At 42.0% G+C, this 16306-nt stretch overlaps 1 protein-coding gene across 5 annotated transcripts in view; it reads right to left on the reverse strand.

The window, feature by feature from the left end:
- LOC134360288 (platelet-derived growth factor subunit A-like) overlaps positions 1-16306 on the reverse strand; it is an 85565-nt gene that overhangs the window by 45404 nt on the left and 23855 nt on the right. For 3 of the 5 annotated variants that reach the window (XM_063074467.1, XM_063074469.1, XM_063074470.1), the window contains one exon: positions 11339-11465. In XM_063074467.1, coding sequence (XP_062930537.1) covers positions 11339-11465 — 127 coding nt within the window. The remainder of the gene's footprint in view (positions 1-11338; positions 11466-16306) is intronic. The other 2 variants (XM_063074468.1, XM_063074471.1) reach the window with 1 other exon arrangement.

Genomic DNA, 16306 nt, shown 5'->3' on the forward strand with positions numbered 1-16306 from the left:
TTCCCTCATCCAAGTCATTAATATATATTGTAAACAACTGGGGTCCCAGCACTGAGCCTTGCGGTACCCCACTAGTCACCGCCTGCCATTCTGAAAAGGTCCCGTTTATTCCCACTCTTTGCTTCCTGTCTGCTAACCAATTCTCCACCCACACCAATACCTTACCCCCAATACCGTGTGCTTTAAGTTTGCACACTAATCTCCTATGTGGGACCTTGTCAAAAGCCTTTTGAAAATCCAAATATACCACATCCACTGGTTCTCCCCTATCCACTCTACTAGTTACATCCTCAAAAAATTCTATGAGATTCGTCAGACATGATTTTCGTCAACTGTACCTCTTCCTAGAGATGCTGCCTGGCTTGCTTCGTCCACCAGCACTTTGTGTGTGTTGAATGAAATGATCTGTTGTGGTGTTCTAAATTAAAAACTGAGTTAAATTGATCATGATATTAGTTCTTTTTTTTTACGTACTGTAGGTGTTTATCAGTATGTTTTTAATCAGAAGGAGGGAAAACTTGTATGGGTCCTGAGGATTATGGATTGGCCATGCAGGCAGAGATGGAAACATCCTAGACTCCTAATGGAAGTCAGTTGGAGGGGGATGACAGTAGAAAAGGATGGGAAGAGAGAGGTAGCATCACATCTTCCCAATCTCTCACCCCTTCCTTCTCCCCTTCTCTCAAATATGGATAAAATCTCAGTGCTAACTGGAGAAGATCTAGGTGCAGCTTATGACAATGGCACAGGGCCTGTATATCATTCAACCACTAGCCATTCAATGAAGTTTCGATGCTGACAGCTGATTTTCCCTGACATGCTCCAGATAGGAGCACGCGACCAGTGATTCGAATGGGCAGAATCATGAGAAGCTGTCAAGGTTGGTGGATTCTGTCAGATGCATCACTGGCATGTCCTGGCCAAGCCTCGGTAGTATCGACATGAGGCGCTACCCCACCAGCCAGCCCCCGCCGTCTTCTCGCAGCTGCCATTGGGCAGGAGGTGCAGAAACCTGAGGTCCTACACAACCAGGTTTAAGAACACCTCCTTCTCATCTATCATTCTGTTCCCTAATCAACCTGCACAATCCTAATGACTACTTCAGTATAACAACACCGTGACTACAGTATACCATAACACCTTGGCTACATGGCACGATCATTGACTTTGTTATTTTTTGTTTTAATTATGTTCTTAGTTGCATAATTTTTTGCATAATTTACATTTATTTTATGGTTTTTTTTTCTTGTGTACCTGATGCTACGTACTTGTAATGCTGCTGTGCTTGGGTACATGAGATAAGTTTGACTTTGACGTATTCGTTTAGGGGATTCTTAGTTTGGTCTTGGGATTGTCGGGAAGACAAACTCAGGTAGCTCAGTTTTCCCATTGAGCAGAACCCTATTGATCTTTGTGAGGCAGACAGTTCCTCATCCAGGCAGATTTTTAACTGGGGATGGGGAGCAACGCATGGGGATGCTATGATTCCACGTAGGTCATTACAAAACAACTCCTCGGGGACTTCGATCAGGCTTCCATTCCAAGTGTAATAGTATCAGCAGAGAGTTTGTCATTTATTTTGGTGAACGCAGCAGGCCAGGCAGCATCTACAGGAAGAGGTACAATTGGCGTTTCGGGCCGAAACCCTTCGCCGTGAGTCCTGACGAAGGGTCTCGGCCCGAAACGTCGACTGTACCTCTTCCAGTAGATGCAGCCTGGCCTGCTGCGTTCACCAGCATTTTTTGTGTGTGCTGCTTGAATTTCCAGCACCTGCAGATTTCCTCGTGTTGTCATTCATTTTACTTATTTGCAGAGACAGTAACGTAACAGGGCCTCCTGGCCCAACGAGCCCCCATCACAGGTTCAACCCTCACCTCCAGCGCTGTCTGGGTGGAGTTTGTGTGTTTTCCTTTGCTTGCTCCAGCTTTTTCCTACATCCCAAAAACATATAAATTTTTCAGTTGATTGGCCGTGTAATTTGCTCTAAGTGAGCAGGGAAATGGTGAAAACTAGGGAGTTACTGGGAATGTGCAGGGAACAGAATGGGCTTAGTACAGGATTAGTGTAAATTGGCCACTGGTGTTTAGTGCAGATTTAGCAGGCCAGCAAGAATCTTTCTGTGCCGTGGGACTCTATATGACTCTATCTATCATTCTAAAGAATAGCAGTATTAATTCAATTTGTCACTAAATCCTTAAACAGTACAACACTTTAAATGGAATTCTCTATCATTATAAGGTAAACACTAAATGTGTGAGTAATTGAGTAATGCTTTGTGCACAGTCATTAAGTCTCTTCTGATAATGAATTACACTCAGTGGCCACTTTATTAGGTACCCTCTGAAACAAATAAAGTGGCCACTGAGTTTGTTTGTGGTCTTCTGCTGCTGTAGCCCATCAAGGTTCAATGTTTTGTGCATTCAAAGATGCTCTTCTGTGCACCACTGTTGTAGCATTTGGCTAGTTGAGTTGCTGTCACTTTCCTGTCAGCTTGAACCAGTCTGGCCATTCTCCTCTCACCTCTCATTTACAAGTCATTTCCCCCTACAAAACTGCAGTTCACTGGATTTTTTTTTTTTGTTTTTCACACTTCTCGTACCTGTAAACTCTAGAGACTGTAGTGCGTGAAAGTTCCAGGGATCAGCAGTTTCTGAGATACCCAAGCCTCCCTGTCTGGCACCAATGATCATTCCACAGTCAAAGTCACTTAGATCACATTTCTTCCCTATTCTGATGTTTGATCTGAACCTCATGACCATATAATAGAAATATAACAGAATCAGTGAAAAGCTGCACACAAAGAATAACAAACAGCCAATATAAAAGAAGCCAAACTTAAAGCAACACACACAAAATGTTGGTGGAACTCAGCAGGTCAGGCAGCGCCTATGGAAAGGAATAAACAGTCGATGCCTTGGGCCAAGACCCTTCCTCAGGACTCAAGTTTAAAGTTTAAGTAGATAGATAGATGACACTTGGTTGACGACAGAGAGTTCATCATGAATCTTTTCATGGACAATAGCTTTGACACGACGCACATGGCATGGAATGGAGGTGTAGTTCATAGGGAAGCACAGTGGTGAGGCTGGAGCTGCTGCCAGTAATGGGGATCCAGGTTCAAATCCGATCATAGGTACTGTCCCTGCAGAGTTTGTAAGTTCTCCCAGTTACCACATGGATTGCTCCTGGGCACCCTGGTCTCCCAAATATGTGCTGGCAGATTAATTAACTATTGTAAATTAGCTGTAACTTACGGTGACACCAGGAGGATTGGGGGCAGCGGATGGCTTTGTATGAGAGAACAGGCAATTACTGGGTTAATTCAATTGATGACAACACTCTGAGAGGCACGATATACCAAAGGGAAGAAAAGCCCCTTCCCATACTGTGAGAGTGATAAATTATGACCATTTACTAGGAGGAATTGCAGATAATTAAGGCTTATTAGGCTACTGTGTCTTGCATTGGAATTAATTCTTTATTTTTTAAGGAATTAACTGTTTTTAGCTTGGGATTTTTATGAAGTTCAAGTTTATTGTCACTCATCCGTACACATGTATACTGCCAAACAAAACAACATTCCCCTGGACCACGGATGCACAGCACAGTGCATATAACGCATCAAGTAATAATACCACTGATACATCAACAAATAATAAGGTTAAGTTAAAAAGTAAACAGTATAATGCTGCTAGTGCTTCATGCATGATGAGACCTGGGTGGTGGTATGGATCTAGGTAGCCTACGGCCTAGGGGAAGAAGCTGATACCATTCTAACAGTTCATATCTTAATGCTATGGTACTCCCTGTCTGATGGTAAGAGATCAAAGACAGATCAATTAGACAGATCATTGGGAATGCGAAGGACCCTGCGTATGTGTTGCTTATTCTTATTCATCTGCAAATTTCAGAAGAAAACTGCCATCAAAAACAGTGCAGAACGCTGACTTGCTCTGTCATGTCTTCCATCACATATGGAACTTCCCTGTCTACCTCAGAGAGATAACAGGCACCGCAGTCCTGTCTGATCATGATGCAAAATCACATAGCACTCAATTTAATTCTTTCAAATGCACTATGATGAATAATTAGAGATCTCACATCTGTTCAGAGGGTTACCCCTCCCTCGTCGCTGTCTATTCTATTGAATGCCTCTGAAGATTGATCATGCTGAATTAAGTGCCTCAGCTGTCTTGGAAAGGAGATTTATGGTGTGGATTTTAATTGTGAGTGTAAGGTGTGTTTAAACTTTTACAGAGAATAAACATGTCAATGCGTTGATGTCAAGAATCTCACCAGAGTGGTTTCCCTTGTAGAGTTTTCCTACTGCAATGTGTTGTGCTTCCACGAACAAGTGGAATCTGTTCCTTTCGAGTGGAATTTCCCTTCGGTGATGGGTTACCACTGAGGCAAGAGGTAATGACCTACGTATGCTTAGCATTTGTGGCCAAGTAACCTTAAATTATGAAACAGAAAAATTAAGTAAGAGGGAAGTAAGGGTTTGCATCCTATCAATGTCAGCGATTTGGCAAATTCAGATTGAGTGCAACAAATGTAACAGCTTGATTTTTTATCTGGAGGTTTCGACTCAATATTGTTTCGAAAAATCACCATTACTTGGTCGAAATAGTTTGTCAAGTTTTACAGATAGCTTGCATGAGAGTACACATTTATGGTTTCTGGAAGAACATAAGTGTTACAGGGTCAGCGCAGTGGCACAGCTGATAAAGTTGCTATCTTGCAGCTCTAGAGACTAGGTTTAATTCTGACCCCTGAAAGCGTCTGTGCAGATTTTCCGTATTCTTCCCCCGGCCCATGTGAGTCTCCTCTGATTAATTCATCACTGTAAATTTCCCCCGGGGAGATTTATGCAAATTAGCTCTTGATGGATGGGCACCGACCTGATGGGCCGAAGGGCCTGTTCTCTAATCTTTTTCAGGCATCCAGCGTCTTCATTTTGGTGGTTTTTGTGTTGTTTTCACTTTTATTCACTATTGCGTAGATGAATCACACTTTTTTTTCTGGCATGTTATTCTTATGCATTGGATGTAACTTGTTAAATCCCATGGGTGACCTCTCTACAGTGAATAGAAGATCGAAAGTCCCACCACTCATTTTTAAAAATTTTCTTACAGTACTGTTCTATTAGTCGACTTGCGCCAAGAAAATGGGTTATATCTGCATAAGAGTGTGCAATGCCAGCCTCAGATGCACACACCTTCATGCTACCCACACAACCCCGCGGATGAAAATTATTTTATTGCTCGAAAACAAATGTGAAACAGCATTAACCAGAATTCCTCCTCAGAAATTAGAAATTTGATGTGGGCTCTGTGAGGGTCTTGACAGTAGTACAATCATTTTAATGCACATGCCACCACAGTTGTCCAGCACATACTTAAGGTTTTCAGCTCTTAAAGACATGGTCACTATGGTGACCACTTATTGGCCACTTAGTGACCATTTATTAGGTGCACCTGTACACCTGCTCATTAATGCAAATAACTAATTAGCCAATCATGTGTCAGCAACTCAATGCATAAAAGCATGACGAAATGGTCAGGAGGTTCAGTTGTTGTTCAGACCGAACATCAGAATGGGAAAGAAATGTGATCTAAGTGACTTTGACGGTGGAATGATTGTTGGTGCCAGACGGGGTAGTTTGAGTATCTCCAAAACTGCCGATCTCCTGGGACTTCTGTGCACAAGTCTCCAGAGTTTACAGAGAATAGTGCGATCAACAAAAATCATCCAGTGAGCGGCAGTTCTGTGAGCAAGAACGCCTTGTTAATGAGAGAGGTCTAAGGAGAATGGCCAGACTGGTTCAAGCGACAGTCACTCAGATAACCATGCATTACATCAGTGGTGTGCAGAAGAGCATCTCTGAATGCACAACACATGGAACTTTGAAGTGATGGGCTACAGCAACAGAAGGCCACAAATACACACACAGAGGCCACTTTATTAGGTACAGGAGGTGCCTAATATAGTGGAGACTAGTGTAGGCTGCAGGAATGGAGAGGATGGCTGCTTGGGATATTGTTATAACTATATGTGCCTCTGCTATCTATTTTCACACTTGTTTCCCTACTTGTCCTACCCATGGGATTGAGCTACATGGAGATCACAGTTATCTCAATTTTTATACTTTCCAAATGCACTTGTTCTTTTGAGTACAGATTGAGAAATTTGGAATGTGTATGAGCAGTCCTCAATAAGTTTTCGGGACTGTCCTGATATCAGTAGTGTTATCTTTAATCACATCTGAAAAAAGACCCACGCAAGATGTGTTCCTGGTTGTCTATGGAGGGTTCTGCAGAAGTTTCGTGTCAATACTGTATAAAGTTTGTAGTGCACTATGATAGACACCATAAGGAACATTAAGATGTCATGTGTGTTAATGTGGAATCTACCCAGATCAATTCTGTGATTACCTCAATGTTGGAAATTTGGTAATATTCACTATCCCGATTTACTCCAGGTAAAATTGATCGTGATTCGCCAAATACTGATAACAGCAACACAATGTGGTACAATGTTTGAACCTTCATTCATTATCCAGGACAAGGATATATACCCTTGTTGTCAAAGAAATTTATTAAAGGAAGTGTAAATTCACACTTTTTTTGGACCTCTATCAAACAGAATATACTGTGGCAATCTGTAATTGATGGCAACCAACCAAGAGTCATAGAGCACAACAGCACAGAAACAGGCCCTTTGGCCCATCTAGTCCATACTGAATTGTTGGTCTACCTAGCCTCATCGGCTCACAGCTGAACCGTAGCCCTCCATACTTCTCCCATCCATGCACCTATCCGTACTTCTCTAGAACGTTGCAATCGAACCTACATCCAACATTTCCGTTGGCAAACCATTCAACACTCGCACCGCCCCCTTCAGGTTTCCCTTAAACATTTCACCTTTCACCCTCAACCTATGACCTCTAGTTCTAGTCTCAGCCAACTTCAGTGGAAAAAGCCTGCTTGCATTTACCTATCTATACTCCTCCTATTGGAATGAATTTACTTTTACTGTTTTGTACAATTTCTGCTCCTCACAATGAAGCCTCTGTGCAACAGCATAAGAACATAAGACATAGGAACAAATTAGGCCATTCGGCCCATTGAGCCACTGCGCCATTCCATCCTCTCAACCCCTTTCTCCTGTCTTCTCCCTGTAACCGTTGACACCCTTATTAATCAAAATTAGTAACAATATCCGCACTAAATATACCCAATGACTTGGCCTCCACAGGCATCTGTCTCAATGAATTCACAGATTCACCACCTTCTGTTTGAAGAAATTCCTCCTCATATCAGTTCTAAATGGACACTCCTCTATTCCAAGGCTGTGGCCTCATCCTAGACTCCTCAACTATGGGAACCATCCTCCATGTCCACTCTATCCAGGCCTTTCAATATTCGTCAGGTTTCAATGAGATTTCCCACCCCACCCCCCGCTTTATTCTTCTAAACTCCAGCAAGTACAGGCCCAGGGCCATATTAACCCATTCATTCCCAGGATCATTCAAGTAAATCTCCTCTGGACCCCCTCCATCTTGCTCTATTAAGTAATGGGCATTCCTGTTGTGCATAAGAAGTATTTCAAGGCAACGTTATATGAATATAATCACATCCACAATTCCCATTACTAATGGGCTTATTCTACCATGGTTGTCTTGACAACACCGTCAAACCTTTCCATATTGTTCCTACAGACTGTGGTGCTCGTAGATTGCAATAGTTATCACCTTATTTCAATGTGTTGGAAATAGTATCTGGTCTTCACGCCACTCATTACTTCCTGCATGAAAGTCTCGATAAGCTTTTCTGAGAACCAAGCTGTTTAACTCTTCACAAATATCAAACCTAAGAACTTAAACTGCATTCAAAACAGGAAACCACAGCACCTGCTTCTGAGCTGCTGGGAAAGCTATAAATCCAGTAGTAGCACCAGATTTCTCAACTACCAACAGACAAACTGCCAGCCAGCAATGCTTCAAAGCCTCAAGTTCTCCTGCATGTTGCTAATAAGATCTGCATTTGGTGGTGTCTGTGTTCTGCAAAACTCTTTCCCCACCACCCAATCTCCAGACAACTGGTTTCCACACAAATGGACTGGGGATACTGAGGTGGTTTAATCTCATTTTGGTAGCAGGTCCTTAATGATCTCCATGGCTCCACTCTCACAAATGAAGGATGGCATTGCCTTCAATTGTACCATTCAAATAATACAGGGAAAAGACAGGGGAATGGGGTTGAGAGAGAAAATAAATCAGCCATAATCGAATGGCAGCGCAGTCTCGATGAGCAAATATCTTAATTCTGCTTTTATGTTCTTACGGGGTGAGGACTGAGGTTTTTTGGTGTGGTGCACCTCTGCTGTGTATGTTTACTTTTGCCTTTATATTTTTCTCCCTTTTGCTGCTCAATATTTAATTTGATTTTGTTATGGTTGTGGTTTCTGTGGATGTGCTGTATTTTCTTTTTGTTTTTTTGTTTGTAAGAAAAAAATTAAAATAGATTACAGTATATTGCTTAAAATACAGTAATCTGTCATCTATAATCTGCTATTTGCACTAACACTTCTGATTATAATCCAAGAAACTACCTCTAGCTTGATATCTACTATCAACATATCCTTTTATATCACTTTCCTTCCTAGGTAGGCAACTAAATCGCTCTTAAATGAAGCCACATATTTCTCTTCAATCTTACATTGTGACAACAAGGTCCATATTCTCATTTTCTGAATTGTTTACAGAAATTATCAGTAACTAATATGGGCTGGCCAGTAGTGTAGTGGCATCAGCACTGGACTTCAAGGCAGATGGTCTTGCGTTCAGTTCCAGACCGGCCAGGTCCCAACTGTGCAGAAGAAAGGCATTAGCAATGTACTTCGGTATCTTGCCACAAAAATCTCCCCATAGGGAATGCTGAACCATTTAAACTGCCTTCTCCCATCAACCTACACTGGGACCATTGCCCTCCATACCCCAACCATTCATGTGCTAATCCAACCTTTTCTTAAATGTTGAAACGTCAACTGTATTCTTCTCCATAGATGCTGAGTTCCTCCAGCATTTTGTCACTTTGTGTGTATTCATCATCATCATCAGGTGCCGTGCCCAGTTTGAGCTTTGACTGCCATGGCCCACACACTCCTGTTTCAGGTCAAGTGGGTCAGTTCATTGGTATTCATTTCCAGTTCTCTGGCTGCTCTCCCCATCATCATTTGTCTTTGTCTTCCTCTTCCTTTCTTCCCTTCAATCTTTCCCATAATTACCGTGCATTCTAACTCCTCTTTCCTAATCACATGTCCAATGAAGTTACGTTGCCTTTTCATGATCTCATACATTATTTCTCTTTTTGTGTTTGCTCTGTTCATGACATCCTTACTAGATATTCGTTTCATCCATGATATTCTTTGCATCCTCCTCAAAAACCACATCCCTGCTACTACAAGTCATTTCCTCATGTTACTAGATATTGTCCAACATTCTGAGCCACATAACATAACTGGATAAATGTAACATTTCAGTACTCTGAGGCAGGTTGTCATGCCTAGTTTAGTATTGGTCAGTATACTCTTCATTCTCATAAAGCTGTCTTTTGCCATCCCTATTCTTCTTTTGATGTCCAAGTCGCACCTGCCATCTGATGTCACCCAGCATCCTAAGTAGCAAAAGTTCTGTACTTGTTTTATGTCTTCCCCATTTATTCTCAGCCTGCAGATAGGATTCTCCTTCTTTTTGGATATCACCATACATTCTGTCTTTTTGCAATTGATAGATAGACCCATTTTTGCACTTTCTTCAACAATTATATCAATTAAGTTTTGTAGTTCTTCCTCCATACTTGCAAATAACACAGTGTCATCTGCATATCTGAAATTATTGATGTTTTCACCGCCAACTTTGACTCCCAAGACTTCTCTAACTTCCGCTAATGCCCCACCTCCCCCTCGTACCCCATTTGTTACTTATTTTTATACACACATTCTTTCTCTCATTCTCCTTTTTCTCCCTCTGTCCCTCTGAATATAACCCTTGCCCATCCTCTGGGTCCCCCCCCCCCGTCTTTCTTCCTGGACCTCCTGTCCCATGATCCTCTCGTATCCCTTTTGCCTATCACCTGTCCAGCTCTTGGCTCCATCCCTCCCCCTCCTGTCTTCTCCTATCATTTTGGATCTCCCCCTCCCCCTCCAACTTTCAAATCCCTTACTCACTCTTCCTTCAGTTAGTCCTGACGAACGGTCTCGGCCTGAAACGTCGACTACACCTCTTCCTAGAGATGCTGCCTGGCCTGCTGCGTTCACCAGCAACTTTTATGTGTGTTGCTTGACTCCCAAGATGTTTCTTATCTCTTGTAATATTGTTTCACTGTACACATTAAATAAATCAGGGGAGAAAACACACCCTTGTCTAACACCTCTCCTTGTGTGTATTGCTCAGTGGAAAAAGCCTGCTTGCATTTACCCTATCTTTTCCCCTCATAATCTTGTATACTTCTATCAAATCTCCCCTCAATCTTCGACACTCTTAGGAACAAAGTTCTAATCTATTCAATTCTACCCTGTAATTCAGGTTCTCCAGTCCCAGCAACATCCTTGTTAATTATCTTTCAACTCTTTCAATCTTGATATCTTTCCTGTAGCTAGGCAACCAAAACTGCACACAATACTCCACAGGTCTTAGGCAATTTCAACATAACATCCCAACTCGTACTCAAGATATTGATTTACAAAGGCCAAAGTCATCATCATGATGTGTCATTTCGTCTGACGTGGGTGATCATGGTCTCATGGCCATGATTGTTCTTGGCAAATTTTTCTACAGAAGTGGTTTGCCATTGCCTTCTCCTGGGCAGTGTCTTTGCAAGACGGGTGACCCCAGCCACTATCAATACTCTTCAGAGATTGTTTGGCTGGTGACAGCGGTTGCAGAAGCAGGACTTGCGATGTGCACCAGCTGCTCACACGGTGATCCACTACCTGCTCCCACGGCTTCACATGACCCTGATGGAGGGGGACCAAGCACGTGCTACACCCTGCCCCTGAGTGACCTGCGGGTTCACGGAGGAAAGGAGGGCCTTACACCTCATTTGGTAGAGATGTATCTCCACCCTATCAGGAAGATAAATATATATAATGAAGATATAAAACTATAAATTACAATAAGATATATATGTATCTTACTGTAATTTATAGTTTTTATGTGCACTGCTGCTGCTAAAGAACAAATTTCTCAACGTATGCCAGTAATATTAAATGTGACCCTGATTCTCTCAGTTCTGCAATCATCCATGTTAATATTATTAGCAATATTTCTACAAACCACTGCCTTTGGCCTTGACGCCCAGGAGGTTTTCCAAGTCACTGATACTTTGGATGTCTGCCTGTGCAATCATCTTCAAGACATCCTCTGGGAGACCTTCCTCTTTATCCACATCTTTTGGTATATCCTGTTTGACAGAAAGAAAGCATTAAAAATCCAAAGGTAAAATAAATGCTAGACATGGAGAGGCACTGGGCAACAACATCTCCTCCACGATCTCCAACACACGGGTACACCACAGGGCTATGTGCTTAGCCCCCTGCTCTATTCGCTCTATACTCCTGGCTGTGTGGCTAAGCCTAGCTCCAATGCCATACTCAAGTTTGCTGATGACACCACTGTTGTGGGCCCAATCAACGGTAGTGATGAATCAGCGTATAGGAGGGAGATTGAAAATCTGGCTGAGTATTGTCATAAGAACAACCTCCTGGCTAACACGAGAGGGCACAGTTTTAAGGTGCTTGGAGGTGGGTACAGAGGAGACGTCAGAATTAAGTTTTTTACTCAGAGAGTGGTGAGTGCGTGGAATGGGCTGCCGGCCACAGTGGTGGAGGTGGATACAATAGAGTCTTTTAAGAGACTCCTGGATAGGTACGTGGAGCTTGGAAAAGTAGACGGCTATGGGTAACCCTAGGTAATTTCTAAAGTAAGTACATGTTCGGCACAGCTTTGTGGGCTGAAAGCCCTGCATCATGCTGTAGGTTTTTCGATGTTTCACACTCAATGTCAGCAAGACCAAGACACTGATTATAGACTTCAGGAGATGGAGACCAAGTCTGTGCATATATTTCAGGCAAAAGTTGATCATTTCCTGATCGATCAGGGCTTCAAAGGATATAGTGAGAAAGCAGGTGTATGGGGTGAGTGGGATCCAGGATCAGCTATGATAGAATGGCGAAGCAGACTCAATGGGCTGAATGGCCTAATTATGTCTTCTGGTCTTATAACCTGAAGAAGCGTCTTGGCCCAATACATCGACTGTTTATTCATTTCCATACATCCTTAGAAGTTGCGAAGATTCAGCATGACATTTAAAACTTTGACAAACTTCCATACATGTGTACTGGAGCGTGTATTGACTGGCTGCATCACAGTCTGGGTATGGAAACATCAATGCCTTTGAAAGGAAAATCCTACCAAAGGTTGCAGATTTGGCCCAGTACGCCACAGGCAAAGCCCTCCAAACCATTGAGCATATCTACACGAAATGCTGTCATAGGAAAGCAGCATCCATCATCAGAGATCCCCACCACCCAGGTCATGCTCTCTTCTCACTGCTACCATCAGGTAGAAGGTACAAGAGCCTCAGGACTCACACCACCAGGTTCAAGAACAGTTACTACCCCTCAACCATCAGACTCTTGAATAAAAGGGGATAACTACACTCATTTGTCCCATCTGTGAGATGCTCCTACAACCAATGATCTCACTTTAAGGACTCTTTATCCAATTATCTCATTTTCTCTTTATTTCTATTTATTTATATTTACATTTTTGCACAGTTTTTTGTCTTCTGCACTCTGATCATGTTATAGTTACTGCTCTATAGATTTGCTGAGTATGTTCACAGGAAAATGAACCTCAGGGTTGTATATAGCGACTCTTGATAGTAAAATTTACTTTGGACTTAAGCATGGGGGTGTTGTGATTTAACATTGAGAACTCAACAGGGAAGGAGACAAAGGGAAAGGGAGGAAAACCATGTTACCTATGATACCTATCAAATGAATCAACGAACATGAACTTTGCCCATCTATAAGTTAATGCAAGTCAAAAAGCTTTGTGCTGCAAATGTATGATACAAAAGAGAAAGATTCACTGGCCCACTGAAACTTTCTGTATGTTGAAGCTAAACATCATGAATCACAGTCTTCTCCAAACCTCAGCAACATTGTAATGTCAGCTCAGTAAGTCATAGGGAGAAACAACATTCTTGTAAAATTTTCTCTGGCTCTCTGATAATCTAATTGAGCTTGAGGACATCACGGCGACAGGAGGAACATTTCTCTGTATTGTATCTATCTTCTGAGGGAAATTCTATTAGCCACAACTAAGAACTTTCCCAGCTCCCCTTTGAATTTGTGCAGCTAATCTCTATTTTCTAGGTAATTAGCAACTTCTGCACAAAGCTTTGGCCTGCAATGACAAGGGAAGCCTTCTCAACCCAGCCTGGTTCTATCTTAATGCAGTTTGCATACCTTCACCAACCAGAGCACCTCAATTAATCCATCTACCAAGACAGTCTGATTGCTTATCTGTATGTAAAAGCATAAATTAAATATCCACACTTTTCAGAGTTAAAAGGTAAGACTATCCAAGCTAATTTTGTTTTTGATTATGCATGAACTAAATGTTATTCTAGCTATCTTCCTGTCAATATTATCAAGAGTCTTCATAACATCCGACTTGTGATGAGACCAAAACAGGAAATGCATTCTGAAAAGGGATTTGTTGAAGAGCATCACAACGTTGTGTTATTGTACCTTATCCTCTACATTTCTTACCAGTAGATTCCTGAATAGACAATGAACCAACCCATGAACACTACCTCACAATCTTGCTCTGTATTTGAATTGCTTATTTAATTTATTATACATACTTATACTATATATATGTATGTAAGGCTCTTTCTTGTTAAACTGGGTTTACTTGAAGAGCTGCAAGGTGTACGAGCATGTGGAATTTGTCTTGCCTCATGGGCTTCTGTAACATAAAATACAGTCTGGAAGATAAGGCATGTTGCTTCATCACAGATAGATATAATTTGTCATTATCATTTTCTCATCCAAGATTTTATAATTAGCGCAAATTAGTTTATCATCCATAAACAGGCAGACTCTTTCCCAAACACCTTTACCCTAGTATCTAATAGATTGTGAAGATCAATAACCCTAATACCAATCTGTATGGGTCTCCTCAAGTAACAACATCTACATACAATAACTATGAATAACAGATACAGAGAATAGTGGAAACTTTCTGCAGGTCTGACACCGTCAGAGTTAATATTTCAAGTCAAAGAATATTTATCTGTATTGATGAAACCCTAACTCTGTTTCTCATTCCACAGATCTGCCGAACCTGCTGGCATTTTCTGTTCATTTTTATCTCAGATTTCTATCACCTAAAGTTTTTGATTTTCATCAATAATATCTCAGAGAATGCAAGCAGTTGCTGATCTAACATTGGGTTGGCCCTCTTATTGCATTAGAATCATTTATTGGAAATGACCAAGGATCTGATGCATGTTTTTTGACAATTAATAAACTCTTTGGTATTTTGTAGCCAAATGCAGATAAATTAATGCAGAGGCATTGGGCTCTAACCCCTCTGTTTCCACTATTCTTTTGGTTTTACTGTGGCGAATTTGCTTCCAGTTTGCAGTGTGAATAATCTGCAGATGACTTGCAATGTCTGGTAAATTGAATTGAACAATACGTTGTCTGTAACTCATACATGCCGAAGGTGTGCAGAGTGAACAACTCTTTTCAGAGTACCGTATAAAATGCAGGAGAAACTTGGCAGGTAAGGAAACATCTATGGAAAGCAATAAAGAGTCTTCATCAGGACCGGAATGGGCAGGAAAGCCAGCTGGGTGGAGGGGAAGGACTACAAGCTGGAAGATGATAGGTGAAGTCAGGTGAGGGGGTAGGAAGGTGGGTGGAGGAGGGGGTGATAAAGCGAGAAGCTGAGAGGTGACGGGTGGTAAAGGTGAAGGAATCTGATAGCAGAGGAGAGTGGACCATGGAAGGAGGGAAGGAGGACGGGCACCAGGAGGGGAGGAGAAGAGAATGGGACAGAGGGGAGCCAAAATAGGGATCGGTAGAAGAGAGAAGAGGAGAAAAATCACCGGAAGTTTGAGAAATCAATGTTCATTCCATCAAGTTGGAGGCGACCCAAGTGGAATATGAGGTGTTGCTCCTCCAACCAGAGATTGGTCTCATCAGTGATTTCTCTAACTTCCATAGATGCTGCCTGACCTGTTGAGTTCCTCCAGCATTTTGCACGTGTTACACTGGACTGTGTTTAAAACCCTTCTCAGTGGTGTAAAACGTGTTGCATTCCAACACGACCAAGCTGAACCTCCATGATCCCTCGGTTGTAAGGAGCAGTACAAATTATCTCCATCAGAGAATCCTCATTTAGAGGAATTCTCATTTGCTTGCAGGTCTGTGAGTGATTGATCAGAAAAAGAACAACTTGGAGAGAAATGTGTATTTATTATTGTCAGATGTGGTATAATTTTCTTAAGTCTTGGGGAATGGTGTGGTTAAAGCTTGGATTTCTCAAATATTATTTTTAGCCATGTCCTTTTCCTTCCAGACATTTTCCTGTACACCCATCCAGTTTTAGCTATTGACATTTTCATCAAAATTATGAGCAGCAAAATCCATGTACAATAATGTTTTAGGCTACCCTTGCCTCCCTGCCCTGATTGCAAGTTGGTTATGTCCGATGACTTGCCATATGCAGAAAGAACCTCTGAACTACCCCACTTACATCCAGAGCCAATATGTCAGTTGGTGGCTCTGTGTGTGTGTGTGTGTGTGTGTGTGTGTGTGTGTGTGTGTGTGTGTGTGTGTGTGTCAGATTTATCTCTATCTTGTTGCTCATCTACCAGTGCTTAGACAGGTACAGTAGCTGTTCTAGGGCACCTTACAGGAGAAAGGCAAGTCAACATAGGGGTTAGCAAAATCGTTTTACAGTGCCAGTGATCACTGATCAAGGTTTGATTCCCACTGCCATCTGTAAGGAATTGGTACACTCTCCCTGTGACCGTGCAGGTTTCCACTGGTGCACCCATTTCCTTCCATGTGCCAAAGATGGAGGTTAGGGTTAGGGTTAGCAAGTTGTGGGCATGCCATGTTGGAACTGGAAGCATGGCAATATTTGCGGGCTGCCCCCAGCTTATCCTGAGACTTTGTTGATTGTTGGCACAAAAATTATCATTATATGTTTCGATATTCT

Source organism: Mobula hypostoma, chromosome 22 (assembly GCF_963921235.1).
Source record: "Mobula hypostoma chromosome 22, sMobHyp1.1, whole genome shotgun sequence".
NCBI lineage: Eukaryota > Metazoa > Chordata > Chondrichthyes > Myliobatiformes > Myliobatidae > Mobula > Mobula hypostoma.